At 44.8% G+C, this 14,479-nt stretch overlaps 1 protein-coding gene across 7 annotated transcripts in view; it reads left to right on the forward strand.

The window, feature by feature from the left end:
- The window catches only part of CALN1 (calneuron 1), a 623,445-nt gene that overhangs the window by 581,277 nt on the left and 27,689 nt on the right, over positions 1-14,479 (forward strand). For all 7 annotated transcript variants that reach the window (XM_017509722.2, XM_017509721.2, XM_037731770.1 and 4 more), the window contains one exon: positions 4,392-4,548. In XM_017509722.2, coding sequence (XP_017365211.1) covers positions 4,392-4,548 — 157 coding nt within the window. The remainder of the gene's footprint in view (positions 1-4,391; positions 4,549-14,479) is intronic.

Consider the following 14,479-nt stretch of genomic DNA (forward strand, 5'->3'; position numbering starts at 1 on the left):
GCATAACAGGTGAGAACCAAGAAAGCAAAGAAGAGAGAGAGGAAGGAGGGAAGGAAGGAAGGAAGGAAAGGAGGGAGGGAGGAAGAGAAAGAGGGAAGGAGGGAAAGAAAGAGGGAGGAAGGAAAAGGGAGGGAGGAAGGGAAAGGGAAGGAAGGAAGGAAGGAAGGAAAGAAGGAAGAAAGCAAGGAAAGAACGAAGGAAGGAAGGAAAGGAGGGAGGAAGGAAAGGAGGGAACGAGGAAGAGAAAGAGAGAGAAAGGAAAAGGGAGGGAGGGAAAGGGAAGGAAAGGAGGAAAGGAGGGAGGGAGGGAGGGAAAAAAGAGTCTAAAGCTTTCCTTTCTCATGGTCCAGAGTAACTGAAAAGATTGTTTTTCGTGTTCATCCTTGACTAAGTTACACTGCAGAAACCACAGTCTTATGGCTAGCAGCAAGCATTTATTTCTCACTCAGATCTTGCGTCCTTTGTGAGTAGGTTGAGGGTTGAGGGCTGGTTGAATGACCTGAATTCCCAGGTCATTCCAGGACCTAGAATGAAGCAGCAGCCCCTCCCCAGTGTAAATGTTTTGTGTACGAAGAAAAAGAGAAATGGCAGGGAACACAGTGGCTTTGAAGCTTCTCCTTGGACTTTCATACATTTCTTCTGTCACTTTCGCTCTCAGTCGATCGGCCAAAGCTTGACCTCAACAGGCAAGGAGATGCCATCCTCTCCTACGGGGGGAAACCAACACAGCAGACCCTGAGGCGAAGCAGAGGTGGGGGGCACTGACCCACGCGCAGTCAAAATTCCAAGTCCCCAAAAACTTAACAGCTAATAGCCTGTTGCTGACTGGAAGCCTCACCCATAGTATAAAAAGTGGATTAACACGTATGTTATATGTTACCTGTCTTATACACTGCATTCTTACAATAAAGTCAGCTAAGGAAAAGAAAATGCTATTACGAGAATCATAAGGAGGAGGGAATAAGTTCATTAACTGGAAGTGCATCATCATGAAGGTCTTCACCCTCATGGTCTGCGCCTGCAGCAGACGGAGGAGGAGGAGGAGGGGTTGGTCTTGCTGTCTCACGAGTGGCAGGGCAGAAGGAAATCCACAGATAAGTGGCCCCACGCGATCCAAACCCATGTTGTTCAAGGCTCAATTATCGCTGGGAATAGTAGACCCTGTTAGAGTCCACACTCTTGCTCATCAGTATTCATTTCCCTCTCTTTAGCTGCAAAATACCCTCCTCCTCTCCCCCAGGGAGACGCCCCAAAAGTCCCATCCAGCTATAACACCAGACTCAAACTCTAGAATCTCATGATGCTCATCAAATCTGGGTGTGGCCCCTCTTGGTCTGGAAACAAAAACTAAAAGACAAATCACTCCCCACCCTCGCTGGACGCACACGCACACTTGGCATATGGCGGTGGACCAGGGTCGGGCAACCATCAGAAACATTCCCTTCTGGAAAGCAAAAAGTGGGACACCCATAGTGTTCAGAGGCTCAGAGCAATTCTGAAACCCTGTTGGACAAAAACCTTGGGGTGAGGAGTTTTTTGTTTTTTTTTTTTTTCATTAGGTGCTTCTGCTTCCTAGGAATGACCCTCTATGGCACTGTTCTCCAAGATTCCCAGGAACACTGTCTTTTCCCATTATTCTTATAGTTCTTCTATGAGGGCATTGGGCAGTATACCCTTCCTGGGACCTGTGTAGCTTATCCTCATAATTGCCTGGGCGCATAGGTTGGGAAACCCAGAGATCCTTTACGTTTGGAACAGTCACAGCGTCTTTTAATCCAAGATTGTTGGCTCCTGGCCAGAACAGCTCTCTCAAGGACTTAGACATATTTTTATCTGAGTCCAATCAGCTTATGCTAATAACCACATCCACAATTATTTTTGAGACATACCTCTCTCTAAACTTGATAACAGGCTTCCTAGGAGAGTCACTTAATACATTCAGAGATGTTTTAAAGAGGCAATGATTTGCTTTAATAGGGCTGTATTATAAAGCATTTCTTTATTTGATCTCTTAATAGTTGGAGATGAGACACAGTTGCTTCTGGTTCAGTGCCTGTAATCCCAGCACTTTGGGAGGCTGAAGCCAGAGTATTTCTTGAGGCCAGGAGTTCAAGACCAGCCTGGCTAACGTGGTAAAACCCTGTCTCCAGTAAAAATACAAAAATCAGCCAGGTGTGGTGACATACGCCTATAATCCCAGCTTGTTGGGAATCTGAGGCAGGCAGCATAGTGAGACCCTGTCTCTATGAAAAATACAAAAATCAGCTGGATGTGATGGTGTGTGCCTGTAATCCCAGGTCCTTGGGAGGCTGAGGCAGGAGGATCCCTTGAACCTGGGAGGTGGAGGTTGCAGTGAGCTGAGATCATGCCACTGCACTCCAGCCTGGGTGACAGAGCAAGACTCCATCTCAAAAATAATAATTAATAAATAAAAAATATCTGGGTATGGTGGTACACGTCTGTAGTCTTAACTACTCAGGAGGCTGAGGCAGGGGGATCACTTGAGCCCAGAAGTCTGAAGCTGCAGTGAGCTATGATCACACCACTGCACTTCAGCCTGGACCACAGAGCGAGAACTTGTCTCTAAAAAAAACCCAGAAATTTGAAAAGGGGGCTTTGAGAAATGTGGGGGATAGGAAGATCACAGATGATTGTGAGAAAAAGAGAAACAATTGCTTCTTTCAATGCTGCAAGACCAGGAATTTCTGGGTTCTTTTTATGCTCGGTGTGCAAACCAACCAATTCATTCCTGAGCGGATCCCTTCCTTGTAGTGCTCTGTTGGATGTAACTGATTACAGTTGTGAATCAGGGCATTTGGTTTCACAAGCTTTTTACCTAAGCCTACAGGACTCGGATTCAATATCTGTCTGCCCTCCAAGGTGTCACAAGCAACAGCTGTACCACACGTTGTGCTGTTGCCTAACAGGGATCTCCGGTCAAGGTCTTCTCATTTTTCACTGCCTGGCTCTGGAACCAGCGCGTCATATGTTAGAACTTTGGTTATACTAGCCTCTTAGTTTTATGTACCAATTTCTCTATTTTTGACATAGACCAACAATGGTCTAAGTTATGCTGCGGCAGCAAACAAGCCCCAAATCTCAATGGCTCATAATGAAACGGGGTATTCCTGATGTGAGTCGTCCGTCGTGGTTCAGCTGCAGGTGCTCCCCACTTTATCCTCATTCTGAAAGCCAGGCCGAAGGAATAGCCCCTCTCTGGGGCATGCAATTCTCATAGCAGAGGGAAAGAACAAATGTTAGAACCACATGATGATTCGCAAAGCTGTGAATCGGATGTGGCGTATGTGACTTGTACTCACACTGCATTGGCCAAGAAAGTGATACCAGCAAACGGAATATAAATGGAGTGGAAAAGTACAGTCCTCTCTCGGGGAGGGGCAGGATGTCATCAGGAATTCTGCACCTCTCCATCAGCAGTTTTTCTTCATGAACATGACTTTGAACTTGTGGTTTTAACTTGTTAGAACAAGATTCATGGCCAGGCACAGTGGCTCGGGCCTGTAATCCCAGCTATTTGGGAGGCTGAGGCAGGAGGATCACTTCTGCCCAGAAGTTCAAGGCTGCAGTGAGCCATAGTGACACCACTGGACTCCAGCCTGGGTGACAGAACAAGACCCTGTCTCTAAAATTTTTTTTTAAAAAAGATACATAATTAGGCCAGGCATGGTGGCTCATGCCTGTAATCCTAGCACTTTGTGAGTCTGAGGTGGGCAGATCACGTGAGGTCAGGAGTTGTAAACCAGCATGGCAACATGGTGAAATCCTGTCTCTACTAAAAATACAAGAAAATAAAATAGTCGGGCGTGGTGGTGGGTGCCTGTAATCCCAGCTACTAGGGAAGCTGAGGCAGGAGAAGCGCTTGAACCCAGGAGGCAGAAGTTGCCGTGAGCCAAGATCGTGCCACTGCACTCCAGCCTGGGCGAGAGCAAGATTTCGCCTCAAAAAAANAAAAAAAAAAAAAAAAAAAAAGATACATACTTAAAGCAATATGGGAATTGCCAATGTGTTGGTAACTTATAAAATTTTTACAGACACATGCATTGTATGAAGGGTTTCACCGCTCTACAGTACATGAGATACGCAGGGTTGACAGCACAGGCTGGCTGAATAGGAAACCAGACTGGGAGGGGCGTTTCTTTCCTCCAAGAATCTAAAGTGAAGGGAATATGTTCCCCTCTCTGTTGCCCCAACAAGTCCCTGCAAGTTGACGAGTATGCTTGCAGCTGAACGGGATGGGACACTGCTCCTCTGAGATCCTGAGACACGGAGACGAGTTTCTGCAGAGCAGCCGCGGGTCTCGCCTGTCACGGCCACGCCACCGCCCCATCTGCACCTGCTCCTGACCACCTCCCTGCCCTTTGTCTCCACAGTTCGACATGCAGAGGATAACTCTGGAGGAGCTCAAGCACATTCTCTATCACGCCTTCCGAGACCACCTAACGATGAAGGACATCGAGAACATCATCATCAACGAGGAGGAGAGCCTGAATGAGACCTCGGGGAACTGCCAAACGGAGTTTGAAGGAGGTAGGTGCCCCTGCTGCCGTCCCCTCTCGGTCTGGGACAGACCAAAGCACCACTTTCTCTCTATGAAAAATGTGTTTACACACAGGCTCCCGGGCTGATGTGGCTTGTACTGAAGTCAAAAATCCAGGACTGAGGTTAAAAGTCTTTTTTGCTAAGAAGTGATGGGCTTCATTTTCTCCTTCTTTTTCCTCCAAATTCTACATTTTTTTGCAGAATCTCCAATTGTCCCTGTCCTTCCTCTCAGGGCTCTCTGAGGTCTATGTGTGGTTTTGTGCTGTTTGCCTTTTCTCGGTTGTGGCTGCCTGCGGCAGAGCAAAAAGCCTCTTCTGATGGTCGGCAAACTTAGGTTGAGTCCGTTGTGTGACCTTGGGCAAGGGATGACTCTTCTCTTGTGTTTCCTCATCTGTAAACATCAGGATAATTACACCTGCTTCACAGAATTCTTAGAAATGGATGACCTCTATGTTCACAAATGCACTGGCCAAAAAAAGAAACCAGGGACAGAGTCCTCTCATGAACTTACCCAAGTAGTTACAAAAGAAATAAGGTTCTCTGGAGGGCAAGAAAGAGACCCATGAAAGGTTGGGTTTTCTTTTTTCTTTTTTTTTGGATTCATGAAAAAAAAATTTAAAGAAAAAAAAAAAGAACCTAACTGATCCCCTAATCAGTAGAGAATTCCTGGGAAGCAAAATGATTTCGTCCTTCCTTCCAACTTTGAAAATCAGAGTGGCTTTAAGCCTTGATGTATAGAAAAAAAATTTTTAATTACATTAAAATATCATCTGGCAGGCTATCAGTGACTTTCCTGTTCAATGCTGACATTTCTTAAGGAGGCCAATTTTTTTTTTCTTTTCTTTTTTTTTATGAGCATTTAAACAAGTCAGTATACATAGTTGGGAAGCTGCCACACAGACGCTGGAAGGATGTATTTAGTTGTGCGGTCTCACAGCTGTCTCCCTTAGAGCCAGTGAGCGCTGCGGAGGGAAGCTAGTGGGCTTGGGGCTGAGCCGGTCCTAGGCACCAGGACTGTCCATCCAAACCCAGGCTCCCACCAGCCCTGTCTGGGCTGAGCAGCTGCATCATGGAGCCAGCATTAAAGGCCATGACAGGAGGGAACAGGAGATGGTGTATACTCCAAGTTCACAAACAGTGGAAGAGAGGGCGTAGTGGAGACTGTTGCAAAGCAGAGAACGATGCTCTTTTCTGAAGTCACTCAAATTTAAACATTGCAAAAATGCCACGTGCATCAAACAAAACCCAGCTGTGGGCCTGAAGCTGCCTGGTCCCTGCTGCGGCAACAGGGCAATAGCATCGGTGACTGTGTTTGGAGTAGGGGTCCCACGGATTTTTTTTTTCTGTAGGTGGTTTCTCTCTTGTTGCCCAGGCTGGAGGGCAATGGCGCAATCTCAGCTCAGTGCAACCTCTGCCTCCCGGGTTCAAGTGATCCTCCTGTCTCAGCCTCCCAAGTAGCTGGGATTACAGGCGTGTGCTGCCACACCTGGCTAACTTTTTTTTTTTGTATTTTTAGTAGAGACAAGATTTCACCATGTTGGCCAGGCTGGTCTCGAACTCCTGACCTTAAGTGATCCACCTGACTCAGCCTCCCAAAGTGCTGGGATTACAGTTGTGAGCCACCATGCCCGGCCAGGTCACAATGATCTTATAAGGGCAGAATGGTGTGGTCACAGCAAGTCTGTTTCCAGCAGGACATGCAAGGGTCTTTCAAGGGTGAGGAGGGGTGAGGAGAGGAGGGCAGAGATTGGGGACTGAAACTTGGGGAAACAGCAGACCTGGCCTCCCCAATGCACCTCGCTCCAGGCTGACGGACCCTGTGCCCACATGATGGAAGCCTGTGGGGCTCAAGCCCTTGACTGCCTGTGAGCACTCTTGAGATGGGTGGGGAAGGGCATTTCCAGGTATCCTTTCATTTTCCACAGGAGCCTTTGCTGGTGGATCAGTGTTTTGTTCAGAGAAATGTCATGGATCTTAGTAATTTGGGAAAGGCCAGGCTATACTGGGAAATAATATAAATTCTAAGCCCTTTTTATTTCTCAAAACCTTATACATTAATAAATGCTTTAATGATTAGTCAATAGCTTAGTTATACTTAATGTAATATAATATGATTAATAGCAATTATAATACTTAATCATAATTATCTTAGTTTTATATTAATATGGTATTTATAATTGTTTATTGATTATTACAAATAATTATTAATGCTTATTATTGGTTAATAATTGTAAGTCACTTAATGGAGTGCCTGGACTAATAATTATTACCATTATTAATTGCCATCAATAATTAGTCCAGACACTGCACTAAGTGGCTTACAATTATTAATCATTATGGTAATAATTACCATAATTAATATTGTCATAATTAATATTATGGTATCATCTAACCATACCTAGCCATTGCCTAACCAGTAACTCTGGTAATAATTTTTTTATTTTATTTTTTTATTTTTTGAGACAGAGTCTTGCTCCATTGCCCAGGCTAGAGTGCAGTGGTGCGATCTCAGCTCACTGCAACCTCTGCCTCCTGGGTTCAAGCAATTCTCCTGTCTCAGCCTCCTGAGTAGCTGGGGTTACATGTATGCACCACCACACCCAACTAATTTTTGTATTTTTAGTAGAGATGGGGTTTCACCATGTTGGTCAGGCTGGTCTTGAACTCCTGACCTCGTGATCTACCTGCCTTGGCCTCCCAAAGTGCTGGGATTACAGGTGTGAGCCTGTTAGTCCAGGCACTGCACTAAGTGTCTTAAAATTTATTATCTTATTTACAAAAGCTGTTATTTTGTAATTTGCATGTTATATTTTTGTATGATCTCTGGGACCTTCATTACATAATCCTTTTGGATATTTTTATCTCAGAGAACTTTTATAAAGCATTATGTCACAGTTGTTTGTTCCCAAACACAAGCTCATTGATTTGTGTTTAGGTTTAAGAATTTTCCAAGCTTGGATATGATCAAAGTCATGGTTGAACATATTTAATACTCACAGGCCTTTCCACATGCAGGAAAGGGCCTCCCTGATTGCATTTGGGCAGAGGTGTCTAGGAAGAGAATACTGAAGGCCTGAATCTACCTGCTCTGCATCCTAGGACTGGAGGAGTTTGTCTGAGACCCTATGGCTCACCTTAGACCCCTCACCGCTATATTGCTCCCATATCCACAAGTTCCTCTCCGTTCTTCTATCAAGACCTGACTGCACAGTTGCATTGCTTCTACCTCCAAAATCTCCCTCTCCTCCTCTCAGCCTTGAGCCCTTTGGGGCCTCCCCATCTCCCCTAAACTGTCAACTCCTCCCTATCCTCTTTTTCTCTTAGCCTAAGCTGCATGCCTTGTCCAGCCACCTCAACTATGCCCTTGCTGACATTCTGTTACAGGACCACCAGGTTCTTATGCTCACTGTTCAGTAATAGACCAATACACTGAGACAGCAGGGTTTCCCGCAGAGAAAGAGTTTAATGACTGTAGGGTAGCTGAGGAAGGATACAGGAGGAATCCTCAAATCCATTCCCTGAGTAGTTTTGAGCTAGGATTTTTAAGGGGATTGTGGAGGGCAAGGGACTGAAAAATTGGGAATGTTAATTTAGGATGCGGAAACTGCATTCTTTGGCAAGTCAGCTTCCCATGGGGTCCTTCATACCAGCTGACATCAGTAGTCTCATTGATATGCAGAACCTAAGGAATATCTCAAAGGGAAAACTTAACATTTTATACTGTTCAAGTTGTCATCAGTAGGGCAATTAAGGGGAACTATAATTGCGCGCGCGTGTGTGTGTGTGTGTGTGTGTGTGAGAGAGAGAGAGAGGAGAGAGAGAGAGAGGAGAGGGGAGAGAGAGAGAGAGACAGAGAGAGAGGGAGGGAGAGAGGGAGACAGAGAACCTGGCTTTTCATTAATGTTGATTTTTAAGTTCTGTGGTACATGTACAGGATGTGCAGGTTTGTTACACTTAAATGTGTGCCATCGTGGTTTGCGGCACCTATCATCAACCCCTTACCTAGGCATTAAGCCTAGCATGCATTAGCTATTTTTTCTGATGGTCTCCTCCCCATCCCCCACCCCCCCAACATGTGTTCTCATTGTTCAGCTCCCACTTATAAGAACATGTGGTGTTTTGGTTTTCTTTTCCTGTGTTGATTTGCTGAGGATGATGGCTTTCAGCTCCATCCATGTCCCTGCGAGGACATGATCTTGTTCCTTTTTATGGCTGCATAGTATTCCATGGTTTATATGTACTACATTTTCTTTATCCAGTCTATCAGAAGACAGTGTGGCAATTCCTCAAAGATCAAGGGCCAGAAATACCATTTGACCCAGAAATCCCATTACTAGGTATATTCCCAAAGGAATATAAATCATTATGTTATAAAGAACTATAATCTTATAACAGGTGCTATGTGATTCTGGGGCAATAGCCAGCAAACGTCTATGAGGAGGCAGGCTGGAAAGCAAGCTGATCTCATGATCAATGCTGAGTGTGAAGCAAATGTCATTTATTTTCATTTCTCTCCTGCCCTTCTTCTTTGATTAATTTTCTAAGGTTTTAGGGACAGTTCAATCCCAGATTCCCGACTCACTCTGTTGGCTCACTCCATCCCAAGTCTTGATCTAGCCAGCACCTAACTGTGAAGGGTCCAGGTGGTTTCCTTTATTTCTTCCAAGTGATGGAATTCTTTTCTCTTTAAACTGAATCCTCCTGGCAATCCCACATGACCAATAATAGGGAAGGGAAGGGGCTTGGGCCTCTACCCTAAGCCCCAGAGCCCCAACTCAGGTCTTCTTCACTTCTGCTAACCCACCCCTCACCCCCAGGAAGTTCCTTCCTGCTGCTCTCATTAGATCAAGCAGCCAATCACATCAATTAGGAAGGTCTTTGCCACCAAAAGATGGAAGAGGGCATCTGCCTCTGTACCAGAAACTAGGAGATGGGCAAAGAAACAGACATTTCATGACAGAGATGGAATTGAAAGAAGCCCACATCTGATGGCTGGGAGCTTGGCAGAGTTGGAGGGAGGACTGAGATCCAGAGCGTGGAAAAGGCTTCAAAATGCTGCTGTGGGCAGCACACGTGACAAAAATTCAATTAGAAATTAGTGGGAGGACTTGAGCATGCCACCAGCATCCTTTTTTTTTTTATTTTATTTAGATTTTTGGGACGGAGTTTCACTCCTGTTGTCTAGTGCAATGGCACAGTCTCAGCTCACTGCAACCTCTGCCTTCTGGGTTAAAGTGATTCTCCTGCCTCAGCCTTCTGAGAAGCTGGGATTACAGGCAAGTGCCACCAAGCCTGGCTAATTTTTGTATTTTTAGTAGAGATAGCATTTTGCCATGTTTGCCAGGCTAGTCTGGAACTGCTGACCTCAAGTGATCCCCCCACTTTGGCCTCCAAAAGGGCTAGAATTACAGGCGTGAGACACCATGCTTAGTAAGTTTATTTTATATATATATGTATATATAAAGAGTCTTGCTCTGTCACCCAGCCTGGTCTTGAACATATTTTTATATATATAAACATATATAAAAATATATATATTATAAATATATAACTATATATTTTAATATAAATATATATTTGTTATAAATATATAAATATATATTCATTATAAATATATATAAAGAGAATCTTGCCCTGTCATCCAGCCTGGTCTTGAATATATATATATAAAAATTTATATTTATTTGTATATGTATTTATTTTAAATATATACATTTAATATAAATATATATATTTTTAGTATAATACACATATTACAAATATATATATAAATATATATACATATATACATATAGATATATAAAGAGTGTCTTGCTCTGTCACCCAGCCTGGTCTTGAACGTATATATATGTATATATGTACATATGTATATATTTGTGTGATATATGTATATATGTACATATGTATATATTTGTGTGTGTGTGTGTGTGTGTGTATATATATATATATATATAAAATAAACTTACTAAGCATGGCGACAAAAGCTGTTATTTTGTAATTTGCACATTACATTTTTGTATGATCTCTGGGACCTTCATTACATAATCCCTTTTGGATATTTTTATATATATATATAGAGTCTTGCTCTGTCACCCAGCCTGGTCTTGAACAGATATATATATATGCTTGTTATATATATAAAATAAAGAGAGTCCGTCTCTGTCACCCAGGCTGGAGTGCGGTGGCATGATGTTAGCTCACTGAACCCTGAAACTCCCAGACTCCTGCTTCAGCCTCCTGAGTAGCTGGGACTACTGCCATGTGCCATCATGCCAGGCTAATATTTTTACTTCTGTAGAAACAGGATCTTTCTATATCACCCAGCCTGGTCTTGAATTCATGGCTTCAAATGATCCTCCCACCTCAGCCTCTCAAAGGGCTGATATTACAGGAATGAGCCACTGTGACCGGCTCATGTTATAGCAATGATTGTATTTTTCATTTGTCTGAGTCTTGGGTCTGACAATTTTAATAAGAGGTTTTAGGACAGTCTTCGTTAAGTGAGCAATATTGACCATTCCTTCTACATGAATGAAAGAATAAAGAAAAAAGTAAGTTAGGATCCCCAAGAGTGTGGCACTCTTGATGGGAAAGGTTTTGGTTTGGGTTTGATTTTATCTTTATTTGTTTAATTTTTAGACAACAAGGTAATTTTGTTATCTTGTTTAACACACACACACACACACACGCACGCACGCACGCATGCACACACACAGCCCCTCCTATATGCCAGTCTGACTTATCTTTGTGGTGGGAGAGCCCTGCAATCATATGGGAGCATCAACTTTTTCATTTTTCTCCCAAAAAACGGACAAGAAGAAACAGTATGAAACTCCAAGCTGGATAGAGGACAAGCCTGGCTGGGCACAGTGGTTCCCACCTATTTGGGAGGCTGAGGTGGGCAGATCGGCTGAGGTCAGGAGGGTCAGAAGTTTGAGACCAGCCTGGCCAACATGGTGAAACCTTGTCTCTACTAAAAATACAAGTTAGCTGGATGTGGTGGTGGGCGCCTGTAATCCCATGTAAGCTCAGCTACTCAGAAGGCTGAGACAGGAGAATTGCTTGAACCCAGGAGGTGAAGGTTGCAGTGAGCTGAGATGGCATCACTGCACTCTGTCCTAGGCAACAGAGCGACACCCTGTCAAAAAAAAAAAAAGCAAGCCTTCCTGACTTCTCCAGGAAACACCTGTCTCAGGGGCTCACATCACAGGGAGAATGCCTTCCTGACTTCTCCAGGGAACTCCTGTATCAGAGGTAGAACTCATTTTCCTAGAGCACCAAACGGAGTATCCTACAGAAACCCTTTTGCAGGCAGGGAGGAGACTAGAAGATGCTTGCTCAGGGGCTCTGCAGTCGACCTTTCCATCATTCACACCTGGCTTCCAGACTGAAAATCACTCACACTGAGTGAGTCAGTTGCTGACCACATTCCACCCACACAATGCTGGGTGCTTTGTGCATATGAATTCATTTCACCCCTCTGAATTCAGGAACTCTCTGGCATTATGTATTACAACTTTTTAATGTCCCCAGTCCCATGAGATTTGGTTAAAAGCATGACTTTCAGGCACTCCCAGCCCCTCAGATATCTCTGAATCCCCTAATTAAGATAAAATATGTTTGATACACTTTTTGTTTTTTTTTTTTTAGACAGAGTCTTGCTCTGTCACCCAGGCTAGAGTGCAGTGGCACAATCTTGGCTCACTGCAACCTCTGCCTCTGGAGTTCAAGCAATTATCCTGCCTCGGCCTTCTGAGTAGCTGGGCTTAAGAGCATGTGCCATCATGCTCCGCTAATTTTTGTGTTTTTAATAGAGATTGGGTTTCACCATGTTGGCCAGGCTGGTCTCCAACTCCTCAACCTCCCAAAGTGCTGGGATTACAGGCATGAGACAACATGCCCAGCTTGATATACTTTTGTGTTACTTGTCAATCTTCATGTCCTATTTGGAAAAATTACCATACCCTGGCAAAATAGCATGACCTCTTTACAAAAAGAAAAATTTAAAAATTTGCCAGGCATGGTGGTATATGCCTATAGTCTCAGCTGTTTGGGAGGCTGAGGTGGGGAGATCACTTGAGCCCAGGGGTTCAAGACTGCAGTGAGCTATGATTGCACCAGTGCACTTGAGCCTGGGCAACAGAGTGAGACTCCAACTCTGAATACATAACTTACCAAGGAGGGATCCAAGATGGCCGATTAGGAGCAGCTCAGGATTGCAGCTCCCAGTGAAAGTGTGGAGGGTGAGTGGACGCTGCATTTCCAGACGGATTTTTATTGCCCACAGACCAGGAGATTCCAGGTGGAGGAGCCCCACGGGTCGCCAACGTGGCTGTTTTGGCCGGCGCTGTCGTTCTCTGCACAAAATACATGGGTCCCGGCACTGTTTTAGCTGGCAATTGGAGCTCCTGGAAGACAGAGGAGGCACCCATTTAACTGATAAAAAAGGGGACTGAAACAGGGAGCCAGGCCAGGACATTCCCAGACAAAAAAAAGCACCAGGAATCTCAGCACGGCTGTTTCAGCCAGCACAATGGGTCACTGCATGGGAAATCACACAGATCCCAGCGCCTTTTCAACAGGTGACTGGAACACCTGGGAGAAAGTCAACTGTTCAACTGAACAAAAAAGGGAGGGTCTGAGTCAAGGAGCCAGGTGATCAGGCTCAGCTGGTCCCACTCCGACAAAAGAAAACAGCAATCTGAAACGCTCTGGATTGAGAGTTTCACAGCAAGCACAGCTGAACCTGGGAGGCTCCAGCTCTGTGGGGGATGGCGTCCTCCATTACTGAGGTAGTCCACCGCTATGGAGATAGTCCGCCATTGCTGAGGCAGCCCGCCATCACCGAGTTAGCCTACCATTACAGAGAAACTCCACCATTACAGAGGTGGGCCGCCGTTGCTGATGCACTTATAACTATACCCATATAAATCGGACTGCAGGGAAGTTCACACAGCAGCTGGGCAGAGCCCACAGAAGCTCAGCAAAGCCTCTGCAGGCAGGCAGTGTCTATGCTGCCTCCTCGTTGGGCAGGGCAGCCCTGAAAAAAGGCAACAACACAACAGAAACTCATAATTAAAGCCCTGACACCCTGAGACAGAGCACCTGGGGAAAAAAAAAGCGGGGGTGGGGGAGGAGTTTATGAGTTCTGCTGCAGCAGACTTAAACGTACCTGCCCAGCAGCTCTGAATGAACAACAGAGCTCAAAGCTCAGCACTTCAGCTCCTATAAAGGATAGAATGTCTCCTCAAGCAGCTCCCTGACCCCGTATATCCAAAGAGTCATGTCATAAAGGAGAGCTCAGACTGACATCTGGCGGGAATCCTTTAGGGACAAAGACAGTAGAAGACACTGGCAGCAACCCTTACTGTTCTCGAGCCACTGCAGGTGATCCGCAGGAAAGCAGGGCCTGCAGTGGACCTCAGCAGTCCTACAGCAGAGGAGCCTGAATGTTAGAAGAAAAACTAAGAAACGGAAACAAATAACTTCATCATCAGCAAACTGTACGTACACTCAGAGACCCAATCTGAAAATCAACAACTACAAAGATGGCAGGTGGGCAAATCCACAAAAATGGGAAGAAACCGGTGCGAAAAGTATGAAAACACCCAAAACCAGAATGCCTCTCCTCCTACAAGGGATCACAACTCCTCACCAGCAAGGGAAAAAGGCTGGATGGAGAATGAGCATGATGAATCAACAGACTCAGGCATCAGAAGGTGGGTAATAAGAAACTACTCAGAGCTAAAAGAACATGTTCTAACCCAATGCAAACAAACTAAGAACATTGAAAAAAGATTTGATGAAATGCTAACGAGAATAAACAACTTAGAGAGGAATATAAGTGAATTGATGGAGCTGAAAAACACAACACGAGAACTTTGCGAAGCATACACAAGTTTCAACAGCCAAATTGACC

The sequence above is a fragment of the Cebus imitator genome, unplaced genomic scaffold, assembly GCF_001604975.1.
Source record: "Cebus imitator isolate Cc_AM_T3 unplaced genomic scaffold, Cebus_imitator-1.0 Scaffold419, whole genome shotgun sequence".
NCBI lineage: Eukaryota > Metazoa > Chordata > Mammalia > Primates > Cebidae > Cebus > Cebus imitator.